General features: G+C 51.7%; 6 protein-coding genes across 6 annotated transcripts; 4 read left to right on the forward strand and 2 right to left on the reverse strand.

Moving 5' to 3' along the window:
* Positions 1–936: 936 nt before the first annotated feature.
* Positions 937–4,771, forward strand: ColSpa_00824 (solute carrier family 25 member 39; the record flags this gene model as incomplete). Its single annotated transcript, XM_049267036.1, has 8 exons — positions 937–1,148; positions 1,224–1,291; positions 1,380–1,919; positions 2,034–2,304; positions 2,371–2,611; positions 2,673–3,079; positions 3,142–3,490; positions 3,545–4,771. 8 exons carry the CDS (start codon positions 937–939, stop codon positions 4,769–4,771), a joined length of 3,315 nt encoding a protein of 1,104 aa, XP_049122993.1.
* A 591-nt stretch (positions 4,772–5,362) lies between these two features.
* Positions 5,363–5,767, forward strand: ColSpa_00825 (uncharacterized protein; the record flags this gene model as incomplete). The annotated part of the gene is made up of 1 exon (XM_049267037.1): positions 5,363–5,767. One exon carries the CDS (start codon positions 5,363–5,365, stop codon positions 5,765–5,767), a length of 405 nt encoding a protein of 134 aa, XP_049122994.1.
* Positions 5,768–12,054: 6,287 nt separating this feature from the next.
* ColSpa_00826 (sugar transporter STL1) lies at positions 12,055–13,681 on the forward strand (the record flags this gene model as incomplete). Its single annotated transcript, XM_049267038.1, has 2 exons — positions 12,055–13,328; positions 13,387–13,681. 2 exons carry the CDS (start codon positions 12,055–12,057, stop codon positions 13,679–13,681), a joined length of 1,569 nt encoding a protein of 522 aa, XP_049122995.1.
* A 3,431-nt stretch (positions 13,682–17,112) lies between these two features.
* Positions 17,113–17,688, forward strand: ColSpa_00827 (versatile peroxidase VPL1; the record flags this gene model as incomplete). Its single annotated transcript, XM_049267039.1, has 1 exon — positions 17,113–17,688. One exon carries the CDS (start codon positions 17,113–17,115, stop codon positions 17,686–17,688), a length of 576 nt encoding a protein of 191 aa, XP_049122996.1.
* Positions 17,689–18,038: 350 nt separating this feature from the next.
* On the reverse strand, positions 18,039–18,568 carry ColSpa_00828 (oxidoreductase swnN; the record flags this gene model as incomplete). The annotated part of the gene is made up of 2 exons (XM_049267040.1): positions 18,039–18,298; positions 18,358–18,568. The coding sequence occupies 2 exons, from the start codon at positions 18,566–18,568 to the stop codon at positions 18,039–18,041; spliced, it is 471 nt and encodes a 156-aa protein (XP_049122997.1).
* Positions 18,569–18,756: 188 nt separating this feature from the next.
* On the reverse strand, positions 18,757–19,164 carry ColSpa_00829 (uncharacterized protein; the record flags this gene model as incomplete). The annotated part of the gene is made up of 2 exons (XM_049267041.1): positions 18,757–18,999; positions 19,060–19,164. The coding sequence occupies 2 exons, from the start codon at positions 19,162–19,164 to the stop codon at positions 18,757–18,759; spliced, it is 348 nt and encodes a 115-aa protein (XP_049122998.1).
* Between the last annotated feature and the right edge of the window lie 2,645 nt (positions 19,165–21,809).

Consider the following 21,809-nt stretch of genomic DNA (forward strand, 5'->3'; position numbering starts at 1 on the left):
CTTAGCCTCCTCGACTAAAAAACAGAGGTGCGAGTTTCGTCTGCCACAGTATTTCGGCACGTTGGACTCGCAGTGCCATTTCACCGCCTCTTGGCTCCGTAGATACAATGCCCAGCCGACCTCCATCCTTCTTCGCACGTCGTCGTCGCCTTTCGTCTATTGTTGCTGCTGATGCCGTCGTCGCCGTCTCATGCCTTGTTGCCTGCCTGACCTGTCGATGATGCTCGCCTGAAGCTCAACCTGCACCCCCATCCCCATCTTCTTCCCTCTACGCCCTTCCCAATTCATCCATTCCCCCTCAAACTTAGAAGTGAGGGAGCACAAAAAAAGCCGCGCTGCTTTGTCTCCTTGCCGCCTGCCGAGCACCACACCCCCCCCCCCCCCCCCCCCCCCCAAAAAAAACAGGTTCCTTCAGTTTCTCTTACTTGACACCATCCCCAAGTCAAGCAAAGCGTCGACTCCCATCCCATGCCATGTGATGGGATTATGCGGAGGCCGCAATTTCCGGCATGATGGTTCCCGTACGGCTGGGCGTGTGTAACCAGTGTCTGTGTCTGTGTTGCGTGTCTGTTGTATGTCTCTCGTAAACATTGGCAGAGAGAAATTTGCCAAGACCCGTGATAGATGGCCCGTTAAGACGGTTCACCCTTTCTGGCCTTCCCGAAACCAGATCTCATCTGACGTCTCGTGGCCTTGTCTCGCATTTTGTATATAAGACCCTGAATGCGTTGCGCGACGTTGTAGTGCAGGTTGACTCTCAGACTCTCTCACTTCTCACTTCCCGGTTTCTCTGCCTGCTCCCCTCCTCCTCGTGAGGCCTCCTGCCCTCACTCGCACGCACGGCACTCTTGATTGTCCTGACGAGCCATCCTTTCACCTCGTTCCTGACTGCTTTTGCGGGATTTGCTCTCCAAACATTCTTGAGAAAGACCAGTCATGGACGACTCTGAGAAGCAGCACGGCCAGGCCGCCGCTGAACGCATCCGCTGGGACGCCGACGAGGAGGCCGGCAGGAAAGCCCATCGGTCCAGCACGGGGCCTGCTCTGCATCATGCCCGGTCCAACACGTCCATGTCCATTCACTCGATCCGGTCGAGGCGCAATTCCATTGATGCCGCTGCCGAGCTGCCCATCCAGTACCGCACGGTGTAAGTGCAGCCCCTTACCTAGCCCGACAAAACATCGCCGTCTGCTTCTTTGTGCTGATGGTTCCTTCCAAACAGGTCCATCGAGATAGAAGAGTACAAGACAAAAACAGAAGCCGTCAAGAAGGCCAAGAATGTCGCCACAGGTTCGTAAAAGACGCAAAACTCCCCCAACCGCAGAGGCCGCGTCGACAAAAGTGAGTTGCAAACTAACGCTGCCTTCGTGGCTTCTAGAGCTTTCGGAACTTGAATGGCATGTCCTCTCCGTCGATGAGATCCTCAGACGCCAGTCGTCCTCCCTCGCCGACGGCCTCTCCCCGGACCAGGTCCAGCGCCGCATGGCGCACTACGGTAGGAACGCGCCCTCGCCCGCGCCGACAAACCACACAAAGCGCATCCTCGGATACTTCTTCAAGGGATTCGGAACCGTCCTGCTGGTGGCCTCGATCCTCGTCTTCATCGCGTGGAAGCCCCTCGGCAGCCCGCCCGCCGTGGCCAACCTGGCGCTGGCCATTGTGCTGCTGGCCGTCTTCTTCATCCAGGCCGCCTTCAACATGTGGCAGGACTGGTCCTCTTCGCGTGTGATGAACTCCATCAAGACGATGCTTCCCGAGAACTGCATGGTCATCCGTGACGGCCACCAGGTCGAGCTCCCGGCTGACCAGATTGTCCCCGGAGACATTCTCATTGTCAAGTCGGGGAACAAGTTGCCTGCTGATGTGCGTTTTCTCAAGGTCTCTTCCGACGCCAAATTTGACAGGTCCATTTTGACAGGTGAGTTGGACCCCCTTTTTTCCCCTCCTCCTTCTTGTTTTTGCGGTGTTGATTCCTTGGGCACCTTTTTGTCCGTGGGAATATAAACGTGGCTAACAAAGTACAAACAAACAGGAGAGTCGGTTCCGCTGCCTGCTTCGGTCGACTCGACTGATAACAACTACCTCGAGACCCGATGCATCGGTCTCCAAGGCACTCACTGCGTCTCTGGCACTTGCACGGGGTTGGTGGTGGCCACCGGCGACAACACCATCTTTGGCCGCATCGCCAAGCTGACCAATGAGCCCAAAAAGGGGCTGACCACTCTCGAGCGTGAGGTCCTGCACTTTGTGCTCATCATCTGCTCCATCATGTTCCTTATGATTGTCATCGTTTTGATTGTCTGGTACGTTTCCGTCTCCACAACTCTGGGTTGAGGAAAAGTCTTTGGCTAACGGTATCTGCTGCATAGGGGCACCTGGTTGAGGAAGCAGTACCCCGACTGGATTAACGTTCCGAACTTGATCATCTCCTGTGTCTCTGTTGCCGTAGCCTTCATCCCTGAGGGTCTGCCTGTTGCTTTGACGGCCAGCATGACCATCAGCGCAAACATGATGCGGAAGAACAAGATTCTGTGCAAGTCGCTCAAGACCGTTGAGACTCTTGGGTCCGTGTCCATCATTTGTTCCGATAAGACCGGAACTTTGACTCAAGTAAGCAATAGCACAGCCTCTCTTACCCAAATATCAAGAGCCTATACTAACAGTTACCAAGAACAAAATGGTTGTTACTGAGTGCGCCATCGGCACCATGACGATGACGGCCGAGGGTGCCCGGGATGCACTTACACTGAACAAACACAACGCTCCGAACAACAACTCCCTGGAGCAGCTCCGTGCTATCGCAGGTCTTTGCAACGCCGGCCAGTTTGATGCCGCCACCATGCGCCTGCCCCTCCACGAGCGTGTCATTCACGGTGATGCTACAGACCAGGCCATCCTGCGTTTCTCTGAGAGTCTGGGCCAGGTTGCCGAGCTGCGTCGCTGCTGGCAGACAAAGTACGAGCTTGCCTTCAACAGCAAGAACAAGTACATGATCCGCGTTCTTGGCCTGTCCCACCCCGATGGCTTGTCGTTCGCTCTGCCCTCTGACACTGCATCGGTATTCCAACCAGGTGATGTGTAAGTGAATCTTCAAGAAACCGTCTTTTTTGGAAAGTGAGAGAGGCTAACACGGGTTGCAGTCTGCTGACCATCAAGGGCGCCCCCGACGTTCTTATGCCCAGACTCAGCAACTACGTCAACCCCTCCGGATACACCACTGCCTTGGACCCTTCGACGCGTGCTTCCATCGAGCAGATCAAGGATGAATGGTCAGCTCAAGGCCGTCGCGTCCTGCTGCTCGCTCGCAAGGCCATTTCGAGATCCGCTCTTAAGGGAACCCCGTCCGACAGCTCTTACGAGATGGAAATCAACAACCAAGCCAAGGCCGGCCTCACTCTCGTCGGTATTGTTGGTATTGTCGATCCGCCCCGCCCCGAGATCCCTGAGGTCATGAACACCCTCCGTGGTGCGGGCATTCGAATCTTCATGGTGAGTTCAGTGTTCCTCCTTAGAACGAAGTCCCTCAATACTCACGAAACACAGGTCACTGGCGACTTTGCTCTCACGGCTCAGGCCATCGCAGCTGAATGCAACATAATCAGCGTCCCCCGCTCTCAGATCGACGATATCTCGGCCCTTCAACGCATAACAAATGTCGACCCATCAATAAAACCCGTCATGGACGATCTCGAGTCCTCCCCACGCCAGGCCCTCGTCCTCTCCGGTCCTGAGCTGATGACCCTCAACGAAGAGCAATGGGATCAACTGGCGCAGTATCAAGAGATTGTCTTCGCACGCACGACGCCCGAGCAGAAGCTTCGTATCGTCCGCGAGCTACAGGCGCGCCACCAGATTGTGGGAATGACTGGTGACGGCGTCAACGACGCTCCCTCTCTGCGCGCTGCGGATGTCGGCATCGCCCTAGGCTCGGGAAGTGACATCGCCATCGAGGCTGCGGATATGGTTCTCCTCGATTCCTTTTCCAGTGTCGTCGAGGCGCTGCGCTACGGACGCATGATGTTCGACAACCTGAAGAAGACCGTCGCTTACCTTCTGCCCGCCGGAAGTTTCTCCGAGTTCTGGCCCGTCATGACAAACGTCCTGTTTGGCATCCCTCAGATTCTGAGCAGTTTCCTCATGATCATCATTTGTCTCTTCACCGACGCTGCCGCCGCTATTGCCATGGCCTACGAGGCCCCGGAGGCGGACGTCCTGCTCCGCAAGCCCCGCGTGCCTGGCAAGGACCGCCTCGTCGACTGGCAGCTCGTTGTCCAATCCTACGGCCTCGTTGGCGTGCTCGAGACTCTGTCCTCGTTCGCCATGTCGTACTGGTACCTTGAGCGCAACGGCATCAAGTTCTCCGACATATGGTTCTCCTTTGGAAACCTCCCCTCGAGCATCGATAAAGAGTATTACCAGCAGAAGCTCAACATCGCGAGCTCCATCTACTTTGTCAACCTCGTCGTCATGCAGTGGTTCAACCTCATGGCCATTCGCACCCGTCGCCTGTCGCTCTTCCAGCACCCGCCCATCGGCAACAAGCGGACGCAGAACCTGTACCTGTTCCCCGCCATCGTGTTCGCTCTTCTAATGGCGATTTTCTGGCTTTACGTCCCCGAGTTCCAGACGACGCTTGGTACGGCCCCGGTGCCGGTTGAGTACTGGTTCTTGCCCATGACCTTTGGCCTTGGCATTCTTCTAATCGACGAGGCGAGAAAGTTTGCGGTGCGGAGATGGCCTACTGGCATTATTGCCAAAGCGGCCTGGTAAGCAGAGAGCGTAAATGTAACAAGTCATAAGGGCTTAGTTGGGGATGGTATATACCTTCGGAGATACCCTGAGACAGGTTGGCTCGTCGTGGATCATGGACTTAGTTGTTGCAGGGCAGGGGCGGGGGTGAAAGGGGGGGCATACTTTCATTGCATTGGTTCATCATTCAAAGCGAGCGAGCGAGCGATCGTCAACTCTAAAAGCAAATACAACGTAATTGTCTACATCGATCACATATTTGGCATTGCTGGTGTTGCACTAGGTGCTAAGAACAGCAGCCGGCTGGGAGATGTTACAATCAGAAGCAAACAAAACCAATTCATTTAGACTAGCCTATTAGTATATAAAACGTAGGCCACTTTGACTATCTTCAATTTAATATACCCTTGCTTTCGTTCATTAAAGAAAAGCTTTCCGTTCTACTTGGAGGCTGGCACGGGGATGAGTTCTTTTGCCATGCTTGGCTCATGGAGCACCTCTCATGCGTCTTCGGCCTGGCGACTCTTAAATAAGTCTACTTGGACATGGTCTCATCATGTTCCGACTTTGAAACCACACGCTCAAAGGAAGCGGGCAAAGGTCGGCCCCACTATGCCTGCCAGAGCAGCACGTCCTTCTCTAAAGACATCTCCGAGCAGTGGGAGTTCTTCCACTCATCCCTGGAAAAAGACCAGCCGACTCATATGCGCTCCAGGCTCACCGCTCGCCAGGGCGAGCAAGGCGGGTCTGTTCTTCCTGCGGCTGTCTAACGGCAGCTTCTCGGAGCCTGCTGCACGCGTACTCATCAACGACGGCGGCGTCGAAAGGGTGGACAAGACGATCACGGCGAAGATGGATTTCGGCATCTTCGATTTCATGAACTGGGCTAACAACATCCCCGTGGAGGAGCTACTATCTGGTGACGACACCGATTCTACTGAGTTTCAGTTCCTCAACGGGACCATGCATACGGTGGTGTGGATCTGGGTGCAGCAGTTGGTTGTGAAAGTCCAGTAATTAGAATATCCATAAATCTGAGAGTGGGGTTAATAGCAAGTCGACACCCATGGATGCGTCCAAATCCAGTATGAGCCATTGCCATTTAATTAACCGCGATTGCTCATCCGCTATGGACGATTCGTTGGTACCCGAGGTGTAGCAAGGTGCATGAGGATTTCTCAGTTGCCGGCCCTCCCTCTAGAGAATTCACCTTATGAGCTCCTTTTTGCGCCCCCCCCCCCCCCCCCCCCCCCCCCCCCCCCCCCCCAACCCCCATCGGCCGTATTTCAGAGACGTTACAGTTGACAGGACTTGCACCATACCATGTCTTCCACCAAGACAGGCCCGTTTCGACATCGTCTACTCGCCACTAGACATTACCGAACGCACAGTGCTGCCCCGGACTGACGAGCAATCCGAAGGCTTCTGGAACAAAGTCCAGTTCTCCGCCATCTACGAATTCCCCGAAGCCCTGCTTCTAGTCTGGCCTATCTTGGACCCCGTAGCGACATTACCGTTCTCGATAGCACAGCTGCCCCGGGCGAGGTGTTCGAGAACCGGCAACCGTTTGTGACCGAGAATCTGGACGGCTTCAAGACATTCCGCCCTGTAGCCACGCTGCCTGCCACCTACCCACTCATTTTTCACATTGCAGCAGCTGTTGGCATCTTTGACGACTTCCTTGTAGTAAGCGACAGGATGACAGAGCTGCACGACTTTAATTGGGCTAAGGTTGAGGAGGCTAAGCGCGCAGGTAGTACTAAGTTCTACTGCTGCGATACAAATTGCGACCGTCAGCCGTACTTGTTTATGACTAAGGAGCCGAAGCTGTCTATTGGAGCGCAATAGAAGCCCTATATTACCCTTGGCGAGGCTGTGTGTGCTATTCACGAGTGGCTTCTTACCTTACAGGAGGAGATCCTTATTGCTGAGACTGCGCTGTGGGAAGGCGATAACTGGGGTTGCCAGACGCCATTGCTACTAAGGGATACGAAATTTTGGGTTTCTGGTCTCTGGGGGACAGACGTTTTTCGCCAGGGCGGCTTTGGGTCTGGGGAACAGATGTCGTGGGACCCTGAGACGGGGAATGGATGCCCAAACACGGAAGAGGAGTGGAAGGAGCGTTTGAAGATGGCGAGGAAGAGGCGAGAGGATATATACGCGCTAGAGGCGATGGCGGTCATAAGCCTGGAATGACAGAAGTGGAGTAAGTTGTATGTGATTGTATTATTGGTTGATTACAAGCAAGGCTTGCTCGCTGGCTTATTTGCGGACTTATCCTTCTTGTGATACATGAGCCTTCCGTACTGTATTGGTGAAATCTTCCCAGAATTTCCTCTGCAAAACTCCCTGTTCAGCTGCACCGCCTAGATCATCCCAGAGATCCAGGACACTGTTCGCCGATTTCACAAGCCGAACGCTATTGATTTTTTGTTTTCCTAGAGTCAACAAGACCTAGCAGATCTCCTGGCGTGGCTTTTGATGAATGACTGGCAGATGCTATTATCGGCAAGCTTGGGGCCGTAACAGAAGTCATTGATGGCTTGCTCCGCGTCCTGTCCGACGTCCTTATTTACATATCTACCAGGTATAAAGCGTCAGTGCTTCTCTTCGTTCTCACATAATAAGGTTAAATCTGCCCGTTTAGAGATCACTCACTTCGCCCAAGCTTGCCATGCTTCATCTTGTGCAGATTGTACTTTCTTAGCTTCCTCCCACCTGGAAGTAGATTTTGCAGGCAGGCCGCCTGTATCTCCCAAAAAGCCTGTCATCTGGACTCCAAGTCCTCCGGGAAGAGCTCAACTTCCTCATGGAGCACATAGAACTCCTCACAGAACATATTGTATAAGTCGTCTTATTCGTTTTCAAAACAGAATTTTAGACGAAGGCCTCGTCAAAATCAGATGATAGATCCGCCATGGCGAAGACGATGCAGGAGCGAAAGGGCTGCGCGTGCGCCCCCAGACAAGTGAGTTTGAAGAAGTAAGAGGGGCGAGGTGAATTTCAAAAGCGATTAATTGTATTTAGAAGGGCGCCAGAGGACGTAGAATACGGCAGACTTGAAAAGCGAGAAAAGAAGGGACTTGGAGGCCCGGCGGCCCAATAGGCGAGTCCCCCTTCACGCCCAATCACACCTCGTAAGATATCAAGCATAATGACGAGAACGAACGGCGGCCCAAAACGTGTCAACGACGGCAAGGTCGAAGAGTCCAGGAAGGCAGATGCTGGGGGCGTTAGAGAAGGCCGATTTCGTCTAGGCGGGTGGACGGATTTAAGCTATTACGGGCGGAGGACCGTACGGCGGCGCAGAGGCGAAATCGCAGCCGGGCACCGTTTCGTCTGCTGAGTTAGCCGGGGTCTCAAATGTTCCAGTGGGTATGGTCGTCTGTGATATGAACAATAGCCAAGAACGCTTATGAAAGCCTGATGAGCGACGATGAGAGATACTACGATCCAGTTTTCGTATCTTGACTCGCCCCAATTGGCAGGTGACAACATTAGTTCTTATCTCTCGCTAAATCATCACAGTTTGAGTATAGCCTTCGACGTCGTGTCGTTACGGGTTACGGTCCAAGAAATCATCACGTTTTTACCAAAGTCTGACTGCATTTTGCTCGGATTTGCAGCCCAATGACAACTGGGATCTCAACATCACACACTGCAAGGGCAAACAGAGATAATATTCGGTCCCATCATTGATTGGTGTTTACCACCTCAGCGCTATAGGTGCTGTGAAGTGGATGCCTGGTAAGGATTGTCTCGGCACATCCTTAGACCTTACTATCAAATGTTGGAAAGACTGGGAACTGGTACCCGCCGATCGTACGGCAATTGCAATGAGCACAGTAACACGCTCCTGATAGTGTCTTCTCAGAATTATTAACGCGTCATGGAGACGGTGACTTGCGTACCAACGACTCTTGGTTCAACAAACACGTCACAAATACTTTCGTACCAATGAAGACTTAACTATGGATTCCTGCAGCCTATGGGTTTCTTCCATGGCAAATACTGTATGCCGCTGGCAGACTATGGTGTTTCAATCGAGTTATGTATTTATTCGAATCGGAATCATCAGATCTGTGAAATTGACACGACTCCACGCCCAAAAAGTCTTACTACTATACCACGATACACATCACTTTCTCACCAACGTTGACCATGTTCCTTATGGCCCGAGTTGTATAAGACGGAGGACAGCATGGCGGCGCGTTTAATGCGGCCGTAGATGCCAAGCGCGTTGCAGGGCGCAACTGTCAAAACCAAGGAATCATGATTGTGCCGCTTCGACGACACTGCCCTCCCGTTTCCCTATTGACCCCAATCTTGACATAGGCCGTTCCAGGTGCACGCGCCAGGTGACCAGGATGAGTAGATGACGCATGCTAGTTCAAGAAAATTGCAACTACGTTTCTTGACCGAATGAGCATGAATCTTCCCTATTAGGCATTTGTTGTCGCACTGGGTGTTGTGGCTGTGGCACAGGCTGATTCAGCACTACACTCCATCCTTCGCGGATAAATCAAATCGTGCGTTTTGCAAGACGGCTGATGGGTGCTTGACTTTGAAGCAAACGACCCCTTTGTGCCGAATATAAACCATCCCAACACAAACAAGGATAGAAACCCAAGAGATATAAAGGTGCCGTCTATGCAGCACCCAATTTTTCTCTTCCCTGGTTTCTCTATACACAGTGCAGACCCTGCAACTTTCTGAAACCCCACGCCAACCCCTCGGGTCAAGATTCCGAGTTTCTTTCGTGCTGCCTTCAAACCTTCCACAGCGTCCAACTATATGACAGCAAACCTGCAGGGATTCGGACCTCGATCCACAATGAGTTTGGCAAGCATCAACGACAACTGAGAAACCTTATAACTGTTTTACGCAAAGCATCACGTCTTCTCGAGATATTTTGAATCTTGAGCACGTACCTACGCTTCCTCGCGCCAAGCTGGGTCAAGACAACGACTCCGAAACATGCCAAGTATGCAAAGCTACATTGGGTTCCTGTCATATTCCATGTCGTCGTTGGCACGGTCGAGCTATTTTGGTACTACTACCACCTTACTCTCACCGGCGAGTCTCCAAATCCCAACATGATCGACCTTTGCCTTTGTAACACCATGGCAGCGGGTAGTTTCCAACTGACTGATTACGTTCACGAAGGAAATATTCCGTTTATCAGGACCACGTTTCAGGGAACTGCACTGCAGCGGGTGCTCGCCTCCACGCTGGGGTACGTGCATGGTGACGCGCAGTGACATCGGGCCTCCATCAAACTCCTGAACAACTTCACCTGGACCCGGTGGATATGGGCATACGCAACATGTTTTCAGGGATTCTTGATGTACAGGGACGCGTTCACGGCCTCCGGAGTCATCTCTCACCCGATCTCTCACCCGCTTACATTGTGGGAGGGCGATTACCCCGCGGGGATTCCTGTCTTTGGGGCCATCAATTTGCTGTTGCTCGCCGTCGACAAGTGGACATCACGAAAACTAGACGGAAGGTGAGTCGCGCTAGAAGACTGGATGGCCCAATACCGCCGTCCGAAATTGTGGTTTTAAGCTGATCTGGGCATCACAGACCAGGGTTCGTCCCCCGCGTTCTGGCGCACTGCAGGCTTGTCACCGTGAACAAGAAACATCTCGAAACGGCGTCGTCTGGGGTAAAGCTGGAGTAGGTTCTGTCATGGCCATGACCTTGGTGAAGCTGGGAGAATGAAACTTTCTGGGCACGCCGCGCATTTTCCGACAGTTTCCCCCCCCCGGCTACTGCTCTAGAGACGTCGCCGAAAAGGGTGGAGCCATTGCCGACAGTTGACTCACCCTTTACAGTCACATCAATGTGCTCAGGATCCTTAGGTTTCAACGTTTCAAATTTTTGTGCACTTGACTTGCTTCTGTTGAGCAACGTGGGCATAAACTGGTTGCTCGATGGATTGTGTGCAAAAGGTGGATTCGGCAAACGTCCGAGGCGCGGGTGGATCACCGACTCGCGGATGCAGGCAACACCCAATCCCAAGTGCCGCAACTAAAGGTCATCCGCCCGCAGGGTGGGAATGCCAGCCGCGAAAGGCAAGCCGATGCCGGTAGGCTCTTCGTATTTGTCGCGAATCCCGCCAGGGTCGCCCAGCAAGCTGGAGAACCCAGGGCCGACCTGAGACTTATATGCTTTCGGCCATCCCCTTTTCTAGAAGAAATCGAAGGTAGGAAGGGTCCAACTATTATGCAGGTGCTAGTTGCGCATTGCTGTACGAAATAACATCTCTCTCACTATGTTACGCCGTCATTCCCGTGGCTGAAGGGCCATCGCCACGAGTCAGCGGGAATTCGTGACGTGGGGGTTTGCACGGGTCGTACACCCACTGTTAGCGAACTCCTCGGTCACCTCTTGACCTATGTTGGGGCCTTGGCATCGCATGCTGCCGGCTTGGCTATTGTGCTTGTTTTTCGCCGCATTGCATGGCGTCGGTTCTGTGCATGGTTGACGACCTGCAATCGTTCAACGACACTTCAACAGCAGTGTGAGTTGCATCTCAGTGGGACTTGGGTGGCTATTTTTCTCTCACCGAATCATCCATCGCATCCGGGCCGTCTCACGGCCTGCATCTAGCCTCGTACGATGAACTTTGATGGTCATTCCGCCCCTCCCTCGGCCGCCTGGGTATGAGGGCTCCGCAGCTCTGTATGACAACGAGAGGGATTTAAACAGCAGGGCGGGACCCCGGAGGGTGGCCTTGAGGAAAGGCGTCAAATGGGTGGATCGCTAGACAGTCTGAGCGCTCCACGGGGTAGACCTGATGAAGTTATCGCTGTTGAGAAAACGGGACAGGTGTGGCAGGTTCGGTCGACTTCCGACGTGAGCCCTGGCCGACTCTCCCGGTCACGCACAACGGCGCGCGTTCGGCGTTGACGACACAGGCCCGCCGATGGTCAGTCGAGCCCCTCCAGGGGATTCTTCTTTCATACTTTTCTCCATCTTTTCCTTCTCCACACAGGCGACTCTGACGGAACGGGGATGTAAGCAGCTCTGCATTATGAATCTGGCTTTGCGGCCAGAATCCCGCGGGGTCTCCGCACACATCTCCCCACAAGGGTTATAATAACAAGATGAAGGCGGGCGGTCGACGAAATCTCTTAAGAGCGAGGTCGCCTCGCTTCTCCTCGAGCACTTATTTCTACCTCTCTGTATTCCATCCTCGCCGACTGTCCGTTTATCTTCCCTTACACACCTAGGTTGAACTTCTTTTCCACCGGAAGACTTCGGGCAACCTCTGTGCTTGCAAACACCAGTCTTCGACCATGGGCTCGAAACTCTACTTTGGCCTTACGGGCAATGCCCTGAGCATTCTTCAGATCGCCCTCGTGGTTTGCCCAGCCTTCATCCTCTTCGGATACAACCAGGCCGGCCTCGGTGGTCTGCTCACCTCGGAGGATTGGGTCAAGACTTTCCCAGAGATCGACACGGTCAACACCACTGGCGCCACTAAGAACGCCAACTCGACGCTGCAGGGCTTCGTTGTCGCCACCTTCACCATTGGTGCTCTTTTCGGTTCCCTTTTCTGCTCCTGGGCCGGCAACGCTTTTGGTCGTCGTAATGTTATCTTCTTCGCCGGTGTCTGCACCCTCATTGGCGAGGTCCTCGAGTGTGCTTCCTTCCAGCTGGCACAGCTCATTGTTGGTCGTGTTATCGTCGGTTTTGGTATTGGACAACTCAGCTCCATTGTGCCCGTCTGGCAGAGTGAGACATCCGGAGCTAGCAACCGTGGTCGCCAGGTCGTCCTCACTGGTCTCTTCACCTGTGTTGGTTACGTCTTGGAGAGCTGGATTAACTTGGGCTTCTGGGAGTTCAAGACTGGTCCTGTCACATGGCGCCCTCCCATCGCCATTGCCATCGCTTTCTCTCTCATCATGATGGGCAGCATCTACTTGCTCCCCGAGTCGCCTCGCTGGCTCGTCATGAAGGGTCGTACGGACCAGGCTCGCAGCATCATTTCCGCATTCAGAGGCCTGCCTGAGGATTCCATGGAGGTCATGGCCGAAGTTGCTGGCATTGAGCATTCACTCGAGGAGACCACCCAGAACGCTGCCAAGCTCACCGACATGCTCAAGATGGGCGATGACAAGCTGGCCTACCGCTTTGGACTCTGCATCCTGCTCCAGTTCTACCAGCAGATGTCTGGAAGCAACCTTGTTTCCGTCTACGCACCCATCTTGTTCCAGCAGAACCTTGGCATGGAGCCTGAGGCGTCCAAGGCCCTGGCGGGTGGCGCCCTGACCTGGAAGTTCCTCTCGTCCTTCTTGGCCTTCTTCGCCATTGACCGATTCGGCCGCCGCGCCGTCTTTATCTTCAGTGGCTTCGGCATGTGTGCTTGCATGACCTGCCTGGCCATCACAACGTCTTTCCCCAAGGATAACCAGGCGGCTCAGATCGCGGCCGGCTGCTTCATCTACCTGTTCAACACCTTTGTCCCCATTGGTTTCTTGGGCGCCAACTTTTTGTACTGCACTGAGATCGCACCCATTCGCCTCCGCATGGCCATGTCTTCCATCTCTACCGCCAACCACTGGCTCTGGTAAGTCGCATTCCTGGATCATCTCAGTTCAATGGCCATCATCTAACTTGCCTTTCAGGAACTTCATTGTTGTCATGGTTACCCCTGTTGCCCTTAACACCATTGGCTGGCAATACTACATCGTCTACGCCGTCATCTCGGCTTGCATTCCCGTCAGCGTCTACTTCCTCTTCCCTGAGACCATGGGTCGCAACTTGGAGGAAATCGAGCTGCTTTTCAAGGAGTCCCCTTCCGTGTTCGCGACGGTCAAGTTCGCAAAGAACCGACCCATCGCTATGCCCCAGGAGTTCGAGAGCGACAAGCCAAGCCAGAAGGCCGACTACGTTGAGAAGGCCACTGACGACTCTGCCTAATTGTATTTTATGAAGTAATGAGTGCGGTTGGGGTTTTGCAGGCCACCCCCGAAAATATCTAGAATTAGCGAGCGAAAATGATTTTCGGCGACGTTTTTAGCGTCTGAAAAGAATAAATTACAGAATATTGAATCTGGTATCAGCACATACCGAAAAACTTATCCGTTCATCTTAAGCCTGTTAAATGATCCACATGAAAAAATAAAATTTGATTTTTTTTCTTTCCAGACTATGGGTGCCAGGAGGGCACACCTTGATTTTCCTGCGAGATCGGACTTTGTGCAGCCGAAGAAGCAAGCAGACTCAAACGACGTAGAATGCCGTTTTGTAACACGAGGGCGAACAGAGGCGGGATCTCATCCTCAAGAACCTCATCAATGCAAGATTGCCTAGCGACCAAAGGATATAAATAATGCAAATGTCATCTATGGAAAGCTACTCTCGGTGCGCGAGGCCCGCCCGTGTTCATGGCCAAGCCATCGTGCAAACTTGGTCGTGGGCATAACGTTCGCTGGGTCGAGACGACGGCCGTCAGCCTGGCTGTTCGTGTTTGTCACTCTTCGAGGATTCTCACAATACTGGTGCGGTTCAGAGAAGAGCTGGTTACTCCTGCGAATAATAGCGGCTTCAGCAGTTCCGGGATGATTCTGATGACTTGGACCGAGAACCTGGAAGCTGGTGCACCTTTATCCCTTACGTGAGGAAGGTCTTCCGTATGTTGTAGCACATCGTGCCTAAGTAAGGGCCCGGACATGTTTGTGAAGGTCGGTAAAATTGTCAGATGCAGCGCGTAAGCCATCCACCACCAGCCGGTGATTCAGAGAAGGGGGCATGCATATCCACCGGCTCCAGCAGTGACTGCAGGAGGAGAGCAAAACCCCTGAGGCGGAAGGGAAGCAGATCAAGAAGATGTACAGCTACATATTGCATTTCGGCACAGGCAGCTAATCAATTATCGCAAAGATTGCCACCCTGTTGGACATTGGAAGGTGGTGTCAGTCCTTGAGAAATCAAGTGTGAAGTTGGCCACCGGAAATGTACGGTGAGGTGGATTTGCTTCAATGTCCAAATCCGATGGTTTTCGCCATTGTTCGAGACCTGACAAATGTAAGGCAAGTTTTTGATCAATTCTCAGAGCCCACCTTGCATCCCAGCTTAACTCATGTCTTCTTTGTTGTGGCTACATAAGTAGTAGAGGCAAATCAAGAGCAGCTTGAAGAATCCTAGTCCTTTTCCGAGGCGGTCTCATGGAGTTGATGAAACTTCTCGTTCTTTCATCCTCACAATACTTCGCCCTTCATTAATTTGTCACACAATTGCAAGTTATCAAGTTAATCGAAATAAAAGATCTCTGGATGCAGATACAAAGATCTGTTTTTGATTGTTCTATTGCCTACTGACATCACCACGCTGCTCCATCCATTTTTATCTAGGACAGGTCATGGTCGATAGACGATGAAGCACGCTCTATATGAAGCCGATAATTATGACTGACAAGATAGATCGACCCGAAAAGCAGACAAAGTTCACAAGAACTATCTAGAGCAATTTCGACATCACAGTTTCATTCCACTGTGACTCGGCCAGCACAGCAGACTCTGGATGCTTGATTTTTTTCGACAGCGTTTATTCAATGGACGAACTTACGGATATTGACACGGCCAGAATTGCACCTGCGTGACCGGGCCGGATATAGTGCCTGCAGTTATGTACCTGGTCTGATCTTACTCGCAGCGAACTACTACCTGACTTGGCAAGACATATATGCCCCTGGGTCTTGGAAGTAGGAATAACAGGGCTGAGTAGCCAGGGCAGCACCGCCGTGCAGATGTCAGCACCACCCTGCGTCAGCGATGGAACCATTCAGACCTTTTGTGCGCCTGTTGGCTGCAGCAATATTTCTCGCCATGAAACATATTGAACATACGTCGGGTAGCCTGTCAGCGGCACGATGCAACAGTATTGCAGTATCTCGTATTCGTCTATGTCTTGGCACTGACTGCAGCTTTCTGGCATGACAAGTTGCAAAGCCTATATATTATAAGATTGCTTATTGCTGAAAGCTGTTCAGCGATGTAGGGTCTCTGGTTCTGGAGGTTTTAGCCACATTAGAGAGATACGATACAATGCTCACCTCGATTGTTGGTACTGCTCTATCGACGGCCGCCGCAGTGTCGGCGTGTATTCCCCCAATTGAACCCCTTTCCAACAACATCCCCGAAGGATTTGGCATCAAAATACAGAATGCTGCTATTCCCATCATCCATAACCGCTACATTAACCTTTGGTCGGCAGGCGGTGGCGACCAGCATCTCTATCTCAGCCCAGCTGGGGACTCCGCGTTCGACTTGACTCTTGTGAATGGTGTCATCTCCCAGGGCATCATTCATGCAGTCATCAATGGCGAGGTAGATAGTTTTCGAATTCAAACATGTTTAATCGCTAATACAGGGCTTTAGTACACTGCAGACGACAACACCACCAAGATGTTCATGACAGAGCGCGGAGACCCCAAAGCCTTTTTCCAACCAGTCTACGGATGCAACCCGGAGACTAACGTTGTTCAGGTCGAATTAGACTTTGTGTCCAGAGCCGCCCTTCCAGGCGGTTTCATTTGCTTCAGAAGCGCATCTGGAGAGAGACATGAGGCCAGGTATTCCCCTCCTGGAAACAGTGGTAGGGGTTTTTTTTCTCTTCAATTCCCCATGCATTCGCATTCCATGGGTCAAAATCAATACTTTGTCCTGTTTCCCCCGCTTGGCAATTTCGTATGAAATTCGTAACTAAGTATCAGCTTCTAGTCTTCAGAGCAGACCGGCCATGTTATGAGGTTACCTTGGCTATAGTTTCCGCTCCGACAGTCTGAAATGATATTGCTTGACCTATCACGCTAGCGTACTAGGACCCCATTCTGGGACGTAGATTACATTGTTTCTTGCAAGAATGGAACCGCGAAGTAAAATGGGCTACGCGATTATCTGTGACACGATGTTTGACTCAGTGGATTGACCAAGGAGGCGTTCTAGTGCTTGCACGGGCCTCATCCCTGCTAGCCGACCGGCAGCAAGTGGGAAGCATTTCTAATCTGGAACATACACACACCCAAACGTTGCGTGTTTACACTATCGTGTGAAATAATCGCAATGGTATTGTCCATTTCCTACAACAAATTGTTGCTCCTAAGTTTTTACACGCGCAGAAAAATAGTATTGTAGACAGATGACCTAAGAGCTAGACCGCAAGTTTTCCCGCTTTCACGTGGACCGTCCAATGAAGAAGAGCGCTTAGGCATTTGTGCCGAGGTTCAACCCGCTTGCCCGACGTCGCAATCCACACCTGCAACCATCAACTCATCATCGATAGCACCCACGACCGCTCATCACATGGAGCGCCAAAACTAAGGTGTAATGATGACTATCGATACAAGCGACATGTCAAGTGCAGGCCGCTTGCCGCAGACAGCGAGCGAACTCGAGGCGCTTCCATGGTGTCGCGCTCTCCTCACAAGGCCCAGGATCACGACCTTCACTCCGCAATCGCGCGACCCGGAGAACACCAATCCGCACGACAGATTCTTCGGCAAGACACTCAACCATTCGGAGGGTATACCAGCATGTATCAGCTTCTATCCCGAGAGCTCAGGAAAAGCTGTCATCACTGAACTTTCAACCCTTTTCGCGCTCTCACAAGGAACCGATGGCTATCCCGGCATCGCGCACGGCGGCATGATTGCAGTGCTCATCGACGAGGTACTAGGTGTCCTGATTCAAATAAATATGGACACAGACAGAGATGATCCAGTCTTCAAGATGAACACGGTGACCTCGTCGATGGACATCAAATATCTCAAGCCGATTACTACGCCAGGGGTCGTGCTGGGAGTCGGGCAAATCAAAGAGATTCGTGGAAAGAGATTGCATCTCAGGGCGATAATCAAAGATTCAAGTGGGGTAAATCTGGCTACTTGTGACTCTGTGTGGATCGGGATCCCAAGGGTGAAGATGTGAAGCACATCGTTGAATGTTCCACAAGCACTGAAGGGAGCTTGAAAAGACGAAGAACGGGGGATCTCACTAAACGGTTTCGCTACGAGAGCCTTAATACAGATCTCTGTCCTCAACCCTTTAGCATTTGTTATATTCGGTACTGAGAGAAGAATCCGCTGCATTGATTCCGAAGAATGCATATATTATGTAACTCATGCTCTCTTATACTCACACTAACTTCAACTTGTCTCTTGTTATCTTTAGGCAACTTACACTTTCACTGTTTCTGTCAGCCCGTACGCAAAGTCATGTTGCTATATGAGACCATTCTCTATGCTAGCTATAGTTGTGACCTCTTTCTATGTTTATAATCAACCCTTTTTCCAAGCGGCGTTGAGGATATCCTTGACAGTCCAAGCCTTGATTTCCGGAAATACTTCGTTGAGTGTCTTTGTGCCTGATGGAGGGATATCAAAGGTTCCATCATTAAACCATAGGCCGAAGATAGAAATCATTCCCTGCAAGGCTTCTTTGGGGAAAAATGGATACACAGGAACATGGCCGGGGAGCTCCGTCACCTGGCCAGTCTTCAACTTGTCGATGCTGTCATAGGTGACATCAAACTTCGTGCCTATTATATGATATGATTAGCCGCAGACACAACAACCCTGCCAGACGGTGTGTACGTACCTTTAGCAGCCTCCGCATGTTGTAGAAATTCATTCCAGGTCACCTTGTCCCCAACAACAAATGTCTCGGTCTCCCATTTCTCAAGGTCTAAAGCTGCCGCCACAAACCTGCCCACGTCCGCTGTGTGGGTGAAAGCGATAGGGGTGTTGCCAGAGCCAGGGATGGTCGCAGCATTGTTAGGGATGTCGACGACAAGTGTGAGAGGACTCATGTTGGACGGGACAGCCGGCGCCCCCAGTAGTCCAAGAAAAAGCCGTTGTGAACAACAGTGTACTCAAGGTTCTTGGTTTGCTTCAACAGGGCCTCGGCACGAAGCTTATGAGGAACAGAGCCTAGTTGATTGACTTGTCTGAAGTCGCTGTCAATACAGGTTTGCTGCCTTAACAGTTGGTTAGAGACTCACTGCTCAGTGTGGGGCACACCCCAGCCGCTCGAGATAATTCGCTTAGTTGTCTTTGATGCATCGGCGGCGCGGATCAGTTCAAATTCTTGAGGAACTTCACCTGGTGGGGGCAGCATGGTAATGGCGGAGATGACTGTGTGTATGTCGTTGTCTTCAAGAATCTTAGTCGTGGCCTCAACATTGGCATAGTCAACAACGATAATGGGAGCTCCAAGTTTCTTCTCCAAGTCTGGGTTTGCCTTGCATCAAGTTAGTTCATCGTGGATCGTTCCGTCTTTCCAGTGTTGCTCATGGCTCACCTTTCTAGCGAGGATCTTGACATTGTGTTTGCCAGTGGCAACGATGGCCTCAACCAAAGTCCGGCCCACGTTTCCTGTACCTCCTGCAACTGCAATTACAGCCATTTTGAGGAAAATTATCAGGAGAGCAATGGAGTAATATGTGAGTGATAGTTAAGGTTTGAAGTGATGTGATCGATTGACTGAAAACCTAAGTGCATGGTCTGGAAGGAAATAAAACAAGCAAGTCCATTATCTTTCTCGTCGCGATTACTACATTTATATATTCAAACTAATCGGTGTTGCGGGGTGAGTAGAGTCCGATGACAGAGTGGTTCGCAAGCGGGCTTTGATTCTCGTCACCTAATCTCGATTGAGGCGGATATTGTTTCCCCTTCCTTTTGTAGCTTTAGACACCATACGGCGGAAACAAATCGGTTTGTTGACAAGCACGCTACCGGCAAGGCAGGGCGGGTACAGGTTGTTATTTCACCTTTTTTTGTTGCCGCCCATCGTCCCACTAATTATCCAGAGAGACTAGAAAAGACGACATAGGGACTATTGGAGAAAACAAGAATGATGAAGGCACTAACAGAAATGGCAGAGATAACAAGGAAGATAGAGTTATTCTTCGACAGTTTCTCTGAATTTCATGTCCACGCGACGAAATAGTTGAGTGAATCAGAGACAGGACCTCTCGGCTTTAAAATACATCCGCCTACTTAGCGACGACCCACAAGTAAAAATACGCTATGGCCAAAAGCGCACTGTCCCACGTGGGATAGATTGCACACGGGAAGTTCCTGGTCAGAGGACGCCACCAAACTTACCTAATGCTTGGCACGGATGCAATTTGTATCCGGAAATTACGTGACTGGGCCAATCATGAAACTACTTCCTCTTCACTTTCTATCCCCTTAGAGAGAGTCTTCTTGGTGACCACATTTGATTCCGAGAGGTTTTTTTTTTTTTGGTTCATTGTTCAGCTCACTTTCCAAACGTGGGCTTCCGGCTGCTATTCGGGGCCGAATCATTGTTGGCAACCCGGGACGCCGGCCGTGAGTGGGTCTCTCGTTGTCCGGTTACCTCTCCGAAACAGTTGGAAAAGATAGACTGACCGGTCCGGAGCACTCGTTTCGGGTTCTCCGCATACACACGCACACGCATCATGAGCACCATGGATACAGAGTCCGTTCAAAGCGGACAGACCCGGGATAAAGCATCGCGCATTGCTAAGGTGAGTTCAAACCCCATATCCACAGATCACACAACAGCTTAGAGACTGATACAAACGCACCGTAGGCTTGTTTGAGATGTCAATCTAAAAAGATTAAGTGTGATGGAAAGCTTCCATCGTGTACTCCTTGTGTCAACCGCAGCAATGAGTGCGTGTACCAGCAGGTGCAGAGGCGGCGTGGTCCAGGCCGAAGGTATGCACTTTTCTCTATACTGCATGTCCTGCATGACGTGCAATTTATTCGTTCCCCCAGGTTAACTTCATCGCAGCAAAATGTATATTCAAGCCCTTGAAGAACGACTTTCAAAGATGGAGGCAGTTTTCAACCAGGCCGGACTTCCAAGGCCGGATGCACCGCCAACTCGAGTATCTCCTTCAGAAACTGATGCTGCGTCCGTGTCTGTGTTCGCCGGGCCTTCTATGCAGCCTGCCACAAGCGTAGCACTGAAACCCAGGACCAACGCTCAACAAGCCTCCTTCACCCACAAACCAACAGACTATCCAATGATCGATGAGCCAGGGTCATCAGCCCCTTGTTTGCCCCATGAATGCAGCGAACAGTCAGATCAACGGGGTAGCCAGACGCCTGTACCCCAGCCACGAGATATCCCCGAACCACCAAAACAGTTCTCTGGCAAAATGCCCGTATTTTCCGTTATTTCAAGCCGTATGAGAGAGGTCAACTCTGCTTCTTACTGTTCCACATTCAATAGACAAGTGTTCACCCCTCGTCTTGAAAGGGAAGAGGCTATCACGATTCTGATGCCTCTATATGACGACGTAATCAGCAACTATCCCCTTCTCAACTTTCACTATTTTGTCCGCCATTTTGAGAAATTGCCGGAGGCCGATGACACTTTCAACAGCACATCGGGCTGGGCGTATATGAACGCTGTTATCTCTGTTGGGACCCGGTGGAAGACCATCAACAGCGCATTTCAGGAGGTCTGCCAACTTGCGTGGCCTTTCTTCAAAAACGCTTTCTCTGTTCTGACGGAGTTGATGGTCAAGGGGAACAACTTATTATCAGTGCAAGCTATAGTCGCCATGGCAATCTTCATGCAGGGAACCACGTGCACGAGAACGGCGGCTTTACTGTCATCCGCGGCGGTGAGGTTGTCGCAGAACATCGGGCTGCATAGACAGCCTTGCACCATGACGTCCATGTGCGCACAGGATGTGGAAGCGCGAAGTCGGGTTTTTTGGGCTGCGTATATCCTCGACAAAGAGATTGGTCTGAATCATGGACTGGACTCAATACAAGACGATGACGACATTGAGACAGAGTTGCCAAGCAGTTGGGGAGAAGACATCGACGTACTCAACCTGAGAGCGAAGCTCGCCATGGTGGAGTCTTCTGTTCGGAGACGACTGTACACAGCAAAAGGTCTTCGTCTTACAGATGACGATCTAGTTAAAGCCATCATCGACCTTGATGCTCTCCTTGAAGAGTGGAAGTCAAGTCTGCCCACAGAACTCCAGCCATCTTACGAGTCACCAACAGCAAGTCGGGATATGGCTCCAGACATTCTAA

This window comes from Colletotrichum spaethianum, assembly GCF_022836535.1.
Source record: "Colletotrichum spaethianum MAFF 239500 DNA, contig01, whole genome shotgun sequence".
NCBI lineage: Eukaryota > Fungi > Ascomycota > Sordariomycetes > Glomerellales > Glomerellaceae > Colletotrichum > Colletotrichum spaethianum.